The 14,711-nt window shown below is 41.0% G+C and overlaps 2 protein-coding genes across 3 annotated transcripts; both read right to left on the bottom strand.

Moving 5' to 3' along the window:
- Positions 1 to 3,423: 3,423 nt before the first annotated feature.
- LOC143323299 (rhodopsin kinase grk7-b-like) lies at positions 3,424 to 10,053 on the bottom strand. 2 transcript variants are annotated; one of them, XM_076735100.1, is made up of 4 exons: positions 9,981 to 10,053; positions 8,414 to 8,851; positions 6,899 to 7,170; positions 3,424 to 6,022 (listed from the first exon to the last, which is right to left on the bottom strand). In XM_076735100.1, exons 1-4 carry the CDS (start codon positions 10,029 to 10,031, stop codon positions 5,701 to 5,703), a joined length of 1,083 nt encoding a protein of 360 aa, XP_076591215.1. In that variant the 5' UTR covers positions 10,032 to 10,053; the 3' UTR covers positions 3,424 to 5,700. The 2 variants fall into 2 exon arrangements, with proteins under 2 accessions (XP_076591215.1, XP_076591214.1); XM_076735099.1 differs by having other exon boundaries at positions 9,353 to 10,048.
- Positions 10,054 to 12,503: 2,450 nt separating this feature from the next.
- Positions 12,504 to 14,173, bottom strand: rnf7 (ring finger protein 7). The gene is made up of 3 exons (XM_076734278.1): positions 13,973 to 14,173; positions 13,777 to 13,824; positions 12,504 to 12,995 (listed from the first exon to the last, which is right to left on the bottom strand). The coding sequence occupies exons 1-3, from the start codon at positions 14,136 to 14,138 to the stop codon at positions 12,877 to 12,879; spliced, it is 333 nt and encodes a 110-aa protein (XP_076590393.1). The 5' UTR covers positions 14,139 to 14,173; the 3' UTR covers positions 12,504 to 12,876.
- Between the last annotated feature and the right edge of the window lie 538 nt (positions 14,174 to 14,711).

Genomic DNA, 14,711 nt, shown 5'->3' on the forward strand with positions numbered 1-14,711 from the left:
ACACACACACACACACACACACACACACACACACACACACACACACACAGAGTGCTACTGAGAATTTGAAACAACCAGAACTAGAAGAGGCAGGTTACAGAGTGGGGGAAGACACACACCAACAGCAGAGACTCGGACTTGGATCCAGTCCAGACTGCCTGCCGCGCCAACTGTCAGTCATATTACACCGCTAACAAAGAATGCAATAAGTACCAGCTAATTAAATCAAACTGGATACACTCTTAGAAACTAATACCAGCTCACAGCTTATATTTCTGTTTTTGTGTCACCATCATCCAGCACTGTGGAATCGATTGCCTTTATACCTGCTTGTGATGGGCAGGCTGGGATGTCCACACAAACACAGATGCCAAAACCAGCTTGGCCGTTGACCCAAGAGGCACCGTGGTCTACAGTAATTAAAGTACATTAACACATGCACCACAACTGTTTCTTTCCTTCACAGTTCAGGATGAGGAGAGTTGTAAAGTGTTTCCCTGATGTTCTGTATCATTATATCCCTCTCCCCTCGTTTGATGTGCTGATCTTCAATCACCCCGCAGTGGAGGGGTGAGGAACATCAGAAAGCTTTGCACTGTGGCCAACTCGGGTTTCAGGATGCTGTAACTTTTTGAACTTTAAGCCATTTCCTCGGGATTTTCTACTTGTGGGGGAGAACTTTATTCCTAGTGACAGGTGACCGGAGAGATGTGGTGGAGGGAGTGCTGATCGCAGAAGTGGGTGAACTTTTAAAGTTAGGAAGTAGAAGGACAGTTTAAAGAGTCTGACATAGTCGCAGCCTCATAATCAGATCGAAGGGCAACAAGGCGACAAGGTGAGTTTAGGCCCATCATCTGTACACTGCAGCTGCCAGGGGGTATGTGGACAGATTGTGGAGTGACTCAGCTGTCCAAAAAAAAAAAAAAAGAGAAAGAATGAATTTATGACTTGATTAAAAAATATACCCACATATTATGTATTAACTATGTGTTGAAAAGTAATTAGCAAGTAAGCAGAGTGAAAAGCTAAAAGCGGTGAATAAATGGGTGAACTAGACACAAAAATAATTGGTGCTCCTTTGCCAGAATGATATTACAGGAATATGCAGCATGTGAGCACAATTTAAAGTGAAATAATTAAAGTGTTAAAACTAGATGAACACGATGAAGAAATGAAGGAACTGTCTTAGCTGATATTGTACTTAAATGGTGCAAATTCCTCAGCAAATCTGAAGTTAATCAAGTTATGCACAACTGACTGATATGGAGTCAATCTGGGGCCTCTGGGACTCCCGGGGTTTGGAGCCCCTGGGTTGCTGGGTTTATCCCTTGCTGGGTTGGTAATCCAGCCTTGTAGGGGAATTATTTATTCATGTGGTTGATAAAAATGTAATTTTTTTAACAACTTGTAATTTTTCCAGGATGGTAAAATCTTCTGCAATTTTCTGATTCCTAAAATCCTATTTTCCTTAATCAAGGGACAACAGTGTCTTAATGCAAAAAATGCAAAAATACTGTGCAAACAGGTCAATCTTTTGATTGCCATGCGTTATAGTTACTGGAGGCACTATTTGGCACAACAGGAAACTTTTTTTTTTTTTTTGGCTAAAAGAAAAATAAATCTGGACATAAGATTAAAGGACACAGACAGATGATTTTTGCAATAAAGGGACCAAACATGGTGCAGAGACAGGACGAGGCTAAGGGTGTGTGACTGTTTATATGTGTGTATGTGTGTGTGTGTGTGATGAGACTCCATCCATGATGTTGTCCAGCCCCTGGCAGTAGAAGGGTCTGAGGTCTGGGCGCCATGGAAACTGCCCATTGGGCCTCAGTGGGGAAGAACATCATGCACACACACGCTCTGTTTCTGTTGGACCGGCCTGCAGGAATTCACTTATTTGTGGAAATGTTAAGAATTCGAGCAATGACGCTTCGAAAAATTGAACCAAAGACTACACACTTCCTGAGCGGTCGTGTGATTACCTTGAGCAGTTCAGTCCAGTGACGCACTGGGTCCTAATCTGGTTCTTGATTCTTGATTCCTCTTATTTTTAAAATGAAAAACAGATAAAGCCAAAAAATAAAGACCTTGCATTAACTGTGAGTACGAGACAGCGAGCAACAGCCCTCTTCCTCCTTCAATCTCTCTCCCACATGGTTGGCTCTCACTTTCCCCTCAGCAGACAATGGCCTCTCTGTCTCGACTGTTTAACCACTTTCTCACCTATCCTAAACACTCATGCACACTCTGGCAGACACACCCATGTGCATGTATAGACACAAATCAGTGAAATTTACATCTATGGAAACGCACGCAGACACACACATATGCATGTACGCACAAACGCACACACACAAGAACATCCAAAGAAGGGAAATAGCAGCAATATCGCTGGTGTGATACCATCCTCAGGATGCCAGGGCAGAGCTGAAGTGTGGCACATGCCTTTGATGTGAATCCAGAGCATGGGCATGTAACAAACGCAGATACCAAATTACACCCTGTCCTGCTTTGATCTTGAAAACCCCATGCCTGCTTCTACAGAGGTAATAAGATTGTGTGTGTGTGTGTGTGTGTACGTGAGTGTGTGTGTCAGAGTGTACATCACAGTGTTTGTTTAGATATGAGTGGGGTTTGTGTACATCTTAGCCTGCATTATCAGTGTTAACACAAGTTTGTGAATATGCATAAGTGTGCATGCATGTATGTGTATCTGCATGCATGAGTGCAAATATGCAATGATGTGTGTGTGTGTGTGTGTGTGTGTGTGTATGTTGCAGAGTGGCTCATGCAGTTTGTGTATTGGAGGGCAGCAGTTACAGCATCGGCCATGGGGAACTAAACCCTGGCAGAGGCTTGTAGGCGCCTGGTAAAAACATGTTCCTGGAGACCTTCTGCCGAGTTTGTCTTGTCGTCACGTCGTCCACAGTGGACTCCCCACTCTGCCTTCGCAGCCTATGATGATCGGGTTGCATCTTGGATTTCGGTCTGAACCACCCTCTAATCTCATGACAGTTGAGCGTGAATGGAGCCACTTCTCAGGCCTGTAAGGTCACCCCCTTGCAGGCATTAGCACAACACATGTTTATGTGTTCCTCATTACCTAAATGTGTCTGAGGTTTTGGAGTGATGCACTGAGTGATGGATGATGGACTCTGAATCAAACACTGCAGTGATATGATGTTAGATTTATGAATGTACTACGGTTACTCTCATGTTTTAAAGAGACAAGCACCTTCCTTCTGACCCTGTCTGTTGAGATATATGAGGATTGATGATATATGTGCCTTAAGATGAGCAACAAGAGGATAATCCAAACAACTTTTACCCCTAACTTTGAACATCATCAGTATGAGGAGTCATTTGTTAACAGAAATCAATGCAGCAGTGCAGCATAAGGAATATTGCTTTATTTCACTCAAGCTTATTTTTCCATCAAATCTCATAAAATGTTGTCATCAGGTTTGGATGTTTAACAAAAAAAGAGTGCAAAACATTGTTGTAAAAAAACAGATGTGTGAGGAAGGACAGGTATGAGATGTCACATAAAGCTGAGTCGTCATTTTAAAACCACATCGGAGCCAAACCACTGCAGATGAACATTTTTAGCCAATAGATGTCACAATGAAACTTCCCCATGTGATTACTTACATTAAGACAATCATTTTTTTGTATTCCAAGTTTTCTGAAATGTTACGTTCAGTTATGCAAATGAATCATTATCTGTTTAAATCTGTGCTCATTTGCATACTCTTCCAGAGCAGAAATCTGAACTAACATACTCACACATCTAAATGTGTATTTTGGTTCATTTTCGTTCCACTCGTCGTGTTACAGAAGCAAAATAGACCAGTACATGAAAGAAACAATGTTTTTGCCCGTAGTGTTTGCTCTTAAATATTACAAAATATTATTGGCATTGTGGCGTGCTGACAAGGCAGCTCTTTATGCAAGATATAAGTAAAACTAAGACACATGACACAGTTTGTCTTCATTGAAGACTTGAGGACTGGAACAAAGTGAAACAAATAAGAATTATAATGGGAGTCAGAAATAAGACATGTGGGACGTCCTGGTGGCCCAAAGATAAGACGCTAAATATGTAATTACAGTCTGTGGTTCGAGTTCAACCAGGGCCCTTTGTCACGTTACCACTCCTCTCTCTCCCCTCATTTCTTCTCTATGCTTGCTAACAAAGGCCAAAAATACCTGAAAAAATACCCAAAAGAAAAGTCAGTAAACATTAAAGTAGTGTCTGTAATAACTGTCCTCCTGGAGGTCAGTTAATCAATACTTATTACCAACAATAAGATGGATGGACGTGGACCTTCTACAACCACAAACTCCATATATGGAAACAGAGCAACCGTGAGTGAAAGCTAAATAGATATTTGTTGTTGCTACGCTGTGAGTAGTTAACCTCTCTCTCTTTCATAGGGTGATTTGGGGGGGTAATAAAAGGGGGTTGGTATTGCATTTTTAAGCCAAAAATTCAATGTTAACGTCTTTTTTTAAGTGGAAAAACTATGTGTACATACGACAATTTGTCTCCCTGCATCCCCTTGTTAAAGCTGAACAAGTCATGCAATGCTTGTAAATACCAGAGCAGCACAGCCAGGATAATGGGGGTGATGATGAGTGCTGCGGGAGGTCGAAGGCGCTTAACGGGTGTCTGGCGGCACTTAGTGGTGAACATGTGCTACTGAGCGACTTCACATCAGTCTGCAGCACTGAGGTCGCATGAAAGACTGGCATGAGCAGAAAAAAAAGGCATTCATGGCATTTAGGTGAGACTTCAGTCTGTGTAACAAATGTGGCACATCACTGCAAATACAGACGATAATCCTGCTGCTGCTCAATGACATACAAGCATTATGTAGCTTGTTTACAAACACGTGTAAACACTTAGGCCTGCCAAAATGGCTGAGTGATGTAATGGAAACTATGAATGCTTTGGGATCTGCTGTCTCACCAGGAATAGAGGGCAAAGTATGAAGCAACAGTTGCAGCACATTGTCAGTGTGTGAGTCCATCCGGGCACAATACTTCAATGAAAACTGTGGTTTCATTTTAACACTGAGACAAATGGCCCATCTGTTTTTGGAACAGCATTATAATTGTTAATTATGCTGATGATCATTTAAGTCATTTTTCAATACTTCAACATTTTTGAGGTTTCGACTGTTGGTTGGACAAAACGAGCATTGTGAAGGTGTCGCATTTATGATGGCATTTCTCGCTATTTTCAGAATTTTTACAAAGCAAACAATAACTCAATTAATGGAGACAATAATCAGCAGATAAGTCTCATAGAAAATAGTTCAAAAATAAGCTCCACCTCAACCAACTGCTACAGTTTTTCTGCATTTAGTACTTTAAGTTTTCATACTTTAAGTATGTTTTCATGATTATACTTACATTCTTTTACTTACCTATGATTTTCATTGCAGAGCTGTTACTTCTAGCAAAGTATTTTTATAATGTGCTATTGGTAAGAAAATACATTCAGACTAAGCATAAAAATAGCTGGCTGTTTTTTTTTTTTTTAAAAAAAAGGTACCTGAGGTGCTTCATTTATTATCATACCAGGCACTGCAGCAGTGTAAGAGATATTACATGAAAGGACTTCTGTGTAATTTCAAGCATTCAAAAGGAGTAAGGTGTTGCCCAGCTGCACACACTGAGCAGATAAAATGCTTACAGAATGATGCACATCCTGGATGTCCACACAGTCTCAGCACCGTTCAGATTGGGGTTGTTCAGTTCATCAAACACTCCGCTGTCGATCATCTCCGTCTGCCACTTCAAGGAGATGGCGCCTGTGCTGAACTCCTTGAAGAACGCCTCATCCTTGGCATCAAACTTAACGCCCTCATCCTCAGAGGTGTCCCTGAACTTGTCCATGTTCTTGGCATAGACCACATTGGATTTTGGCACCCAGGGGGGCTCCACCAGCCCGGCCTCCAGACGATGGCAATTGATGCTCTTGAAAAATGTGTGATTTCGTGGGTCATCACCACTAGTGTTGGAAAGACACAACAGATGTTCAATTACTGAACGGAGATCAAAAATGACCTTACAAAGGCAGGAGGTGTAATTAATAGCTTCATTATACGGCACTTTTCTTAACAGAGTTACAGTAAAAAAGGAACAAAACATCCACTGAAATAAGAGATAAAACAGCAAACAAAATCAACAGATGTGCAATATCAATGCATAATAAGAGTATACTGTTCATATTTGTCTAACTACTCCCCTTTTAGTCTAGTTAGTTCATTTAGGGACAACGTAAGTCGTTATTGTCCTTATTTGTGCACTGGTGACCTCATATTACAAACCCCAGCAACGGCTCTGTCCGCCTTCAGCAGTAGAGGTCTAATGAGCCATAGTAAATAAAAACAGACCTGTTTAGTTGTGCAGGGCATTGAAAATGTGGAGGTAGATAATATAGCATATAGAGGCACTTAAACATTCTTATACAAGTTGGTCTTAGAGGTGCACTGGCTGCAAAAGTTACAAAAAAACACAAAGATGTTCTCTGGACCCAGTGTTTGGTTTGTCCGTCCTAAGTAACGATATCGAGTAAGTAAGGTAACGAAAACACAAATCTTATTTTCAGGTGACATAACATGACACTAATGAAAACATAATTATGAATGTTACCTTTTTGCCATATTCTGCCCATAGATCACACATTGGTCCTTTAATTCACAGAGTTCGATGTGAAAATACACTTCCACCTGTCAGATCTACAAAGACCTATGATATCTTTTGTCATCTTTCTTGTTCTTTTAATCATCTTATGACCCCTTTGACGTGTCCAGACCTCCAGACTGGGAACCACTGGACTGAATTGGTGCTTTGCTCCATGACACCCACCTACGTTTCTACTTACCGGCTCCCAAGGCGATGCTGCACCTTCTTCCTGAGAAAGCGGCTGATGATATCTTTGGTGGGAGCGTCAAAGCGCTTGTGTTCAAACTTGCAATCATCCTCCAGAGTGCGACGAGTCACCTCCTCATTCTGCACCTTTTCTCTGAAGTCTTTAAAAGGCAAACGTGCAGCCACCATCTCATAGATGCTGCAGCCCAGAGCCCACCAGTCCACGGACATGCTGTAGTTCTCCTGCCTCAGAATCTCAGGAGCCATGTAACCAGTCGTGCCAGCCTGACACAGACACAGAGGGGAGACAGGAAGTGAGATGAGCCTTAAAAAAGACATGTACTGTATAATAATGATACAGCGCCACCCATTAGTGTGTGGACTGCCATTTTGAAGCTTGAGTTTGGCATTATGGCCATCGCCATTTTGGCTGTTTGGAGCCATAAATGACCATGTTTAGATGAGAGGGTGGGGCTGGGGATAATATGCATTGCTACGCCTCTTTGTTGATTGGATCTGACTGAGAATCAAAGGACAAATTGTGGTAGTGACCTGTCAATCACAACGTAGCCACACCATAAAGCATACCCTGGTTTATCATCTATTTTACTCTAAATGGGATCATAATTTACAAAATGAACATCATGTTGAAAATAGTGATTGAGACCATAAATTCTTAAATAAAATAAATAAATAAATATGAGTCTATATATGTGGTTGCCACTTCAAAAATGGCCTAGACTCTCTTGAAAAAAGTTTTTTCAGTTAAATTCAAATGTATGTAGGATGTTGTCAAGGAGACAGAGATATCTAGTCTGGTTCACTTTTAAAGTTAAATTCAGTTATCTGCGACAGACTATCTTGACCAGTTTCCACGTGATGGAAAACAAAATTAGATAATGAAACATGGAGACAAAAATAAAGACAGAAGAATGTGACAATGAGGAGCAAACAATAAGATACTGTTACAGCAAATAATGCTGCATTAACTGCCCTCCATCAGGCCGGTCAGCTAACAAATGAGACATTATTGTTCACTGTCCTGTCTGTAAAGTGGAGACCTGCTGTGAATCTCCTGGCTCATCTCCTTGGACAGACATGTGGAGGCCATATCTGGTATCAGCAAAGTAAAGATTAGCCAGCTAATGCTAACAGACTAATTTCTCAACTAGTGCAGCATCCAATGGGCATGAGGTCAGGCACCTTATAATAAGATTAATCTGGGTCACACAGAGTTTTGTTCTCTTGTGGTGTCTGTCAGGGCAGGACTAAGAGCCATCATATCTATTCCTGGTAAGATACTTATGGTGGGTGAACAAATATACTGTGTGATGTTAAAAAGTGAGCAAACATTGACCAATGAGGGTAATAACTAAGCTATTTTCCTATATGTAAACATACGATCAGGAATACAAAATAAATACAGAGATGTTGTGGGGCAGCACCAACCAACCACAGAGTGCATCGCGGTGCAAATGTCTGACAGAGAGCGCTGTAGGTTCATCTAGAGACAGGTCACCAGACTAACCTTCTGGCAGATCATTTTGCCCTTTGGCAGCTCCACAGCCAATCCGAGGTCCGACAGCCGACACTGTCCTTTAGCATCCAGCAGCACGTTCTCAGGCTTCATATCGCGGTACACAATGTCCATAGAGTGCAGGTGGAGTATCCCAGTGGTTATCTGGGCCGTGTAGTAAACAACACGCTCCATACGGATACCTCGCTCCCCAAGCTCATAGATATGGAACCTGAGGTCTCCTCCATTCATGAGGTCCATCACTAGGCACAGGTGGGTCTTGTTGTCATAAGCATAAGCCAGGTTTACAATGAAGAGACTGTTGACCTTCTCCAAGATCTGCTTCTCCAGGAGGGCAAACCTCTCGCCGCTTTTCTTCTTCAAGCGCCTCTTATCCAACTTCTTGCAGGCGTACATTTGGCCTGTATATTTCACCTGCACAGCACACACCTGCAAGACGGAGCAACATTATTTAGAATTTCTAACCATTTTATTTATTGCTTGTCATCTTTTTTGCTTTTCCTTGTGTCCTCTTGAACCTGCCGCTACTGTCTGATCCTGGAATATGTTACTTTTAGCTGTTAAAACAAGACAATGGGGTCCACTGTGTGTTAATACCAGACGTTAAAACATGATGTAACAGAGGCACAAATACAGACTAATTCATGTCTGTTCCATAGCAATATCATGCTAAAGTTTGCTAACATTAGCCTCCATAAACTACTGGTCATTACCAGACCAAGTGAGGTTGCAGCAGCAAAACCCCCTGAGTATACTGAATTGTAACAGTGCTTTCAATTGCTCATGCAATCAGGTAGACAATTGTCAGAGAAAGAAGGTTGTTTTTTCATTCAAAATTCAAAATTTTTAATTCAAGCATATTAGTTGTCGGTCCATCAAGAAATCAGACATTTGCACTTTTATCCAGATGATTGAATTTCTGGCACCTACCTCGCCAAAGCCACCTTTTCCCAAAGTCCTGAACTCATAAAAGTATTTGTCAGTGATCTTTTGCTTCTCGTACTCCTTCCACTGCAAGAACTTATAAAAAAAGGGGCTCTTCAGATACTCCGAGAAAGGTTTCCCCCTCAGGAAGTCCCTTGTGGCTTCTCTTAACTGGCCCATCGTTGCCTCATCAAAGTTCTTGTCTGATAAATTCCTACATTTTTCAGCTGCCTCTCCTGTGAGGTAGGAAAGAAAGCTCCCGGACTCAGGATGACAGAACTTAGCAAGGATGCTCTGTTTGGCCCTCTCTCTGGCTTCATCTTCAGCAAAGCTCCAGTGACTCAGCTCCTCCAGAAACTCAGCAGCAGTCACATACTGCGGGTTAGAGGCCAGGAGAAACTGCTGAAACAACTTCTTCCCAATTGGCTGCCGCTCACAAAGTGACTCGTACTTCCTTCCCACTGCCAGCCGGAGAGCAGAGGACTTCTTTGGTTTGGGCAGTGTTAGGGAGACTCTCAGCTTCCTCAGCTCATTGCGGTCTACACGCTGAGCCTTCAGGTAGGCTGTGTTGGCCACCAGGTTCTCCAGTCCCACCAGGTCACCCATATCAACTACAACACTACTGTTCACCCACCTGCGGCTTCCAGGCACGACTGAGCACCTCAAACACCTGCACCCTGAACATCCTCCACCTCTTGTAGCATCGAAAGTACCACAGTCCTCAGGGATTTGTTGTCAGCTAAGTGTCTTTGCATGCTTATTCGCAGACGGTACACAGGGAAAGCAACTTATGTGGTTTGAACTTAAGAGGCTTTAGGCTTGTCTATTTTTAGAGGATGCAAAGTGCTTGTGTGCAGTAATTGGGCTGACAGCATGACATGATGAAGTGGCAGATCCTGACCTTAACAAGTTATGGTTGATTATAGCTTGTTATGAGATAAAGAAGGTACTGAGAGAGCTGTGTTCATGTAATATGCGAAGTATGCAACAAAGTATGCACACTTCACTGCTTATTATAGGAGAAAGAATGAAGACTTTACTAAACGAGCCCTAATTGGCTAAGTAAGCAGCTCAAGAAATTAATTTGTGGAGAGGGAAGGCTACACACCCAATATTTGAAGATTTCACCTGCTCAGAACAGCAAATCGTACAACCCTGATTCCAAAAAAGTTTGGATGGTGTATAAAGCTTAAATAAAACAGAATGTGATAACTTGCTGAACCTATTTGACATATACTCAGTTGAATACAGTACAAAGACAATATATTTAATGTCTGACCTCACCAGCTTCATTGATTTTTATAAATATATGCTTAGTCTGAATTTGATGCAGCAACATGTTTCAAACAAGTTTGGACAGGAGCAACTAAAGCCTGGGAAAGATGTGGGATGCTCCAAGAACACATGATGGTATAAAGGATGTTAATGCATGGACTCAGGAAGACTTTGTAAAACCGTTTTCTGTACACAGTTGATTTGCAAATGATTGCATTCTGTTTCTATTTTTATTTATTTAGTCCAAAGTTTTTTAGAATCAGAGTTGTATATTTGAAAACTTAACATTGCTCAGGTCATTCAACACCGCTGCTGTTGAACGACCTGAGACAATTACAAAAGACTTTCTGTTGACACACATCCACCTAGGAAGGAAGTGGACAAAACAACATGAACACCTGCATAAATGACCACAGTCCGGCTGTAGATGCCAAGCTGAAAAGGATCAATGTCTTCTCAGGTTGTGTCATAGAAACTATGTTTGAACTCTTCCATATTTCTTGAGGCCAAATTTTTTAAAGTGTTGGTGTATGAAAGTACATAACAGCTTAATTAATAGGCAACACTTTGATGATCAATTGATTGTTTAACTAATTTTCAAGAAAAAGGACCAAACATTTGATGGTTCCGTGCTCTCAGAAAGGGGAAGTTTCTCCTTTTCCTTTTCCTATTATCATAGCATATTTAATATATTTGGGTTTTAGGCTGCTGGCAGAATAAAACAAGGTATTTGGTGACATCACTTTGGACTTGAGGAGATGGTGAGGGTTATGTTTAGCACCTTTTTATGTTTTACAGACCAAATTAATTATAAGATAATTGAAAGATCATTTTAATCATGAAAACAGTTGTTAGTTACAATGAAAAGTCACATCAAGTGTCCTGCTAATGAGGCATTTCCTGGACGACACTGATACAGAGAGTGCGTCCTGTTCTCTTCCTCCACATGCGGTCAAGAGGCTCGAAGCAGCGACCTTCCAGTCATTAGCCTCATGTCTAAGTGAATTACCCGATCAGTCCTCACCACTTACAACATTCCTTGACAAGGAAACTGTGTTCAGCAGTTTTCTTCAGAGCTGTCCTTCAGAAATGTGGTTAAACATTTTCATCATGTTGATGCATTCTATATATTGAGCCTTATTCTCTGCAATTCTTCCACACTTTGCACATTTTCGACATTAAGTTTGGTCGATCCAAATCCTGGCTAGATTTGTTACACTGGAAGCAGAACTCAGAACTTTTACTTCAATAAAAGTAGCAATACCACAATTGACAGCAAATTGTACTTAAAAGTATCAAAAATAACAGTTATTAAAAAAACTTATTGTGCAAAATGTCTCATTCAAAGTGGTACATTATGTATTTATAATTGGAGTTTTATTCTTGATTCATTGCTGTCTAAGCATCTGAAGGTTGACAAGGTAAAGCTAATTTTAACAACTGTATACTGTTGGGTAGTTTAATCGGTAACAATGCGTATTTCATAAACTAATAAGATGTTTCATGCACAAAATTTTCTTCTGAAAAACAACCATAGTAACTATAGCTGTCAGATAAATATAGTGGAGTAAAAAGTACAATATTTCCTCCTCAGATGTACTGGAGCAGAAATGTAAAGTAGCATAAAATGGAAATACTTGAGTAAATGTTCTTAGTTACTTGTACCGCTGCTGGTTTGAACAGATTAAGCCTGAGACTGGAAGAAGGCCAAAGGTAGCATACATGTATAACAAGTGCTAGAGGTTAGCATGGCCGCCTTCCAGGTAGATCACTTTGACTGCCAGAGGACTTACGTAGTAAGGTGACTTAAGGATTTTAGACTCCGTTCTTTAACTGGATATTGCACCAGGCCAATTGAAATTACTGGGTAAGCAAATACATGTTTGCAGATATACAGAATTCTTTATTCTTAAAAAGACAGTCACATATTCAAGATGTGCTGAACACCACCACAGACAATAATGTAAAGCTAACATGTGACCAAACACTGCAACATGGTTTGTCTTTCTCTTAAAGACTCTCGATCCCTCCAGCCACTTCTACCAACTGGTGACCAACGAGTCTGTGCTGCCTTAATTTTGTCCACTGTCCTCCCGTGACACCGGGTCTACTGGAACATGCAATCATAAGTAGGAGGGCAGTTGTCGATGTCAAGTGGCTTTGCACAGGAGATTGCAGTGATCATTGTCAAGTCTGTCACCACTTTTGGGTGCATACAGGTGTCGTCTGAGCATCAGACCGCCTGAAGTTGGAGCTTATTTGCCGATTCTCTGAACCACCCAGTCCTGCTGGCAGAGGGGACAGCGATTGTTCTGCTTCACCCAAAGGGACATGCAGCAGTTATGGAAAGAGTGGTTGCACTCTCCCCATACCACTGAAAGAAGATGAAGACAGGGACACAGGGAAAAAGACAATGAAAGAGTATTAATGGGGTGCAGTTGAGGTTACACAGGTTATAAAACAAACATATTTTCTTTTGATGGTGAATAAACCTGATAAACCTATAGTTTAGCAATGATTTTTACTAATGGTAAGGTAACATGACATTTCGTGGTTTAGAAGAGTGGACAAATGAAGGTGGATTTGTAGTTATAGCGGTTATAATATTTTCTTGAAAAAGAAAATTCACATTTAATATATGCATATTAATCTTGAGAGAATCAGTGATTGAGCAGGTATCAAGCTTATCTCTGTTTTATAATATCTGTGTGTGTGTGTGTGTGTGTGTGTGTGTGTGTGTGCTGGGTCATTCACACTGAATATAGGACTTTTACGTTAATTTCCACTACTAATGATATGAACTATATTATGATTACTTGGTGTGCAGATGGCTGTTAAATGTTAATAAATCTTTTCTCGAGTCATTTTCATTTTTGTTTACCTAAGATTATGCTTACTAAGTAATGAGCTGCATCCAAACAACATAATGTCACTAATATTATCTCTCTGTATGAATTGAAGCCATCGTAATCCGATAGATTTACACGAAATGATCGAGACGAGTTAAAAACTGCTTCCTCTGTGATTAGCTGGCTTGGTCGGTATGTTTGACAGCTCTCACTGGCTAGAGCTAACGCTAGCTTGTTGATTAAACCTGCTGAGTGATTTTTGTGACAACAACGTTAAAAGGTGTTTTAGTGCTGACAGTGTCTTACCAACACAGTCCTCTTGTTTGTTTTCCGCCTGGCATCGGAGACAAGCGTCTGCAAATCAAGAAAAAATACGTTACAGTGGCACTCTGGCCGCGACCTGCCGTATTAGTGGTAATATTAGCCAACTTAGCTACATTAGCCGGTGTCCGAGCTGAGCTAGGTAGCTAGCAGACTAACGCCCTCGGTTCCTCGTACTTACCCATCACTTGTACCCGACAAATGGCACAAGTATCACATTCAACGTCCCAGCTCCACATAGCTACAGCGTTCCACTTCTTTAGGGAAAACATCTTGTCCCCACCCGACTTAGAGCCTGAAGAAGTGTTGTGAGAGAGGACTAAACCCGGCTCGTCACCGTCATCCATCTCTGCTGCACAGTATCTAAGGTAACGTTAGCCAGGCTAGCTAAGCTAAACAAAATGGACGAAACACTTAAGCAATGCTAATGCTAATGCTAATGCTAAAGCTAGCTGCTTTAGCAGGGTCTTGTCTCCATAGCGACAAAAGAGGGCGCTGTCTTCCAGGATTTGAAGTCTGTCTGTGATGAACATAACCACAAAAAAAAAAAAAAACACTTGACAAACTACATACAACACAAACACACAGACAAGATACGACCATACTAACACAACAATAAATAAAATGAATAAACAATACATACACACACACACACACACACACACACACACACACACACAAACACACACACATGCTTCCTGTGTTTTCAAATTATTTTCTTTCTTTCATACATTAACAATAAGTTCATAATGACACCAGTGACAGATTTGTATTCATTTGGACCACACAAATTCTTTATGTGCCCGCTCTCCTTAAACTTTATCAGTATCCCAAAGGAAATTTGGGTTGCAGTGAAAATCTTGTAATTTTAAAAGATTTAACAATTTAACTATACATTTTTCATACTGACACATGTATTA

The sequence above is a fragment of the Chaetodon auriga genome, chromosome 7 (genome assembly GCF_051107435.1).
Source record: "Chaetodon auriga isolate fChaAug3 chromosome 7, fChaAug3.hap1, whole genome shotgun sequence".
In the NCBI taxonomy this organism is placed as follows: Eukaryota; Metazoa; Chordata; class Actinopteri; order Chaetodontiformes; family Chaetodontidae; genus Chaetodon; species Chaetodon auriga.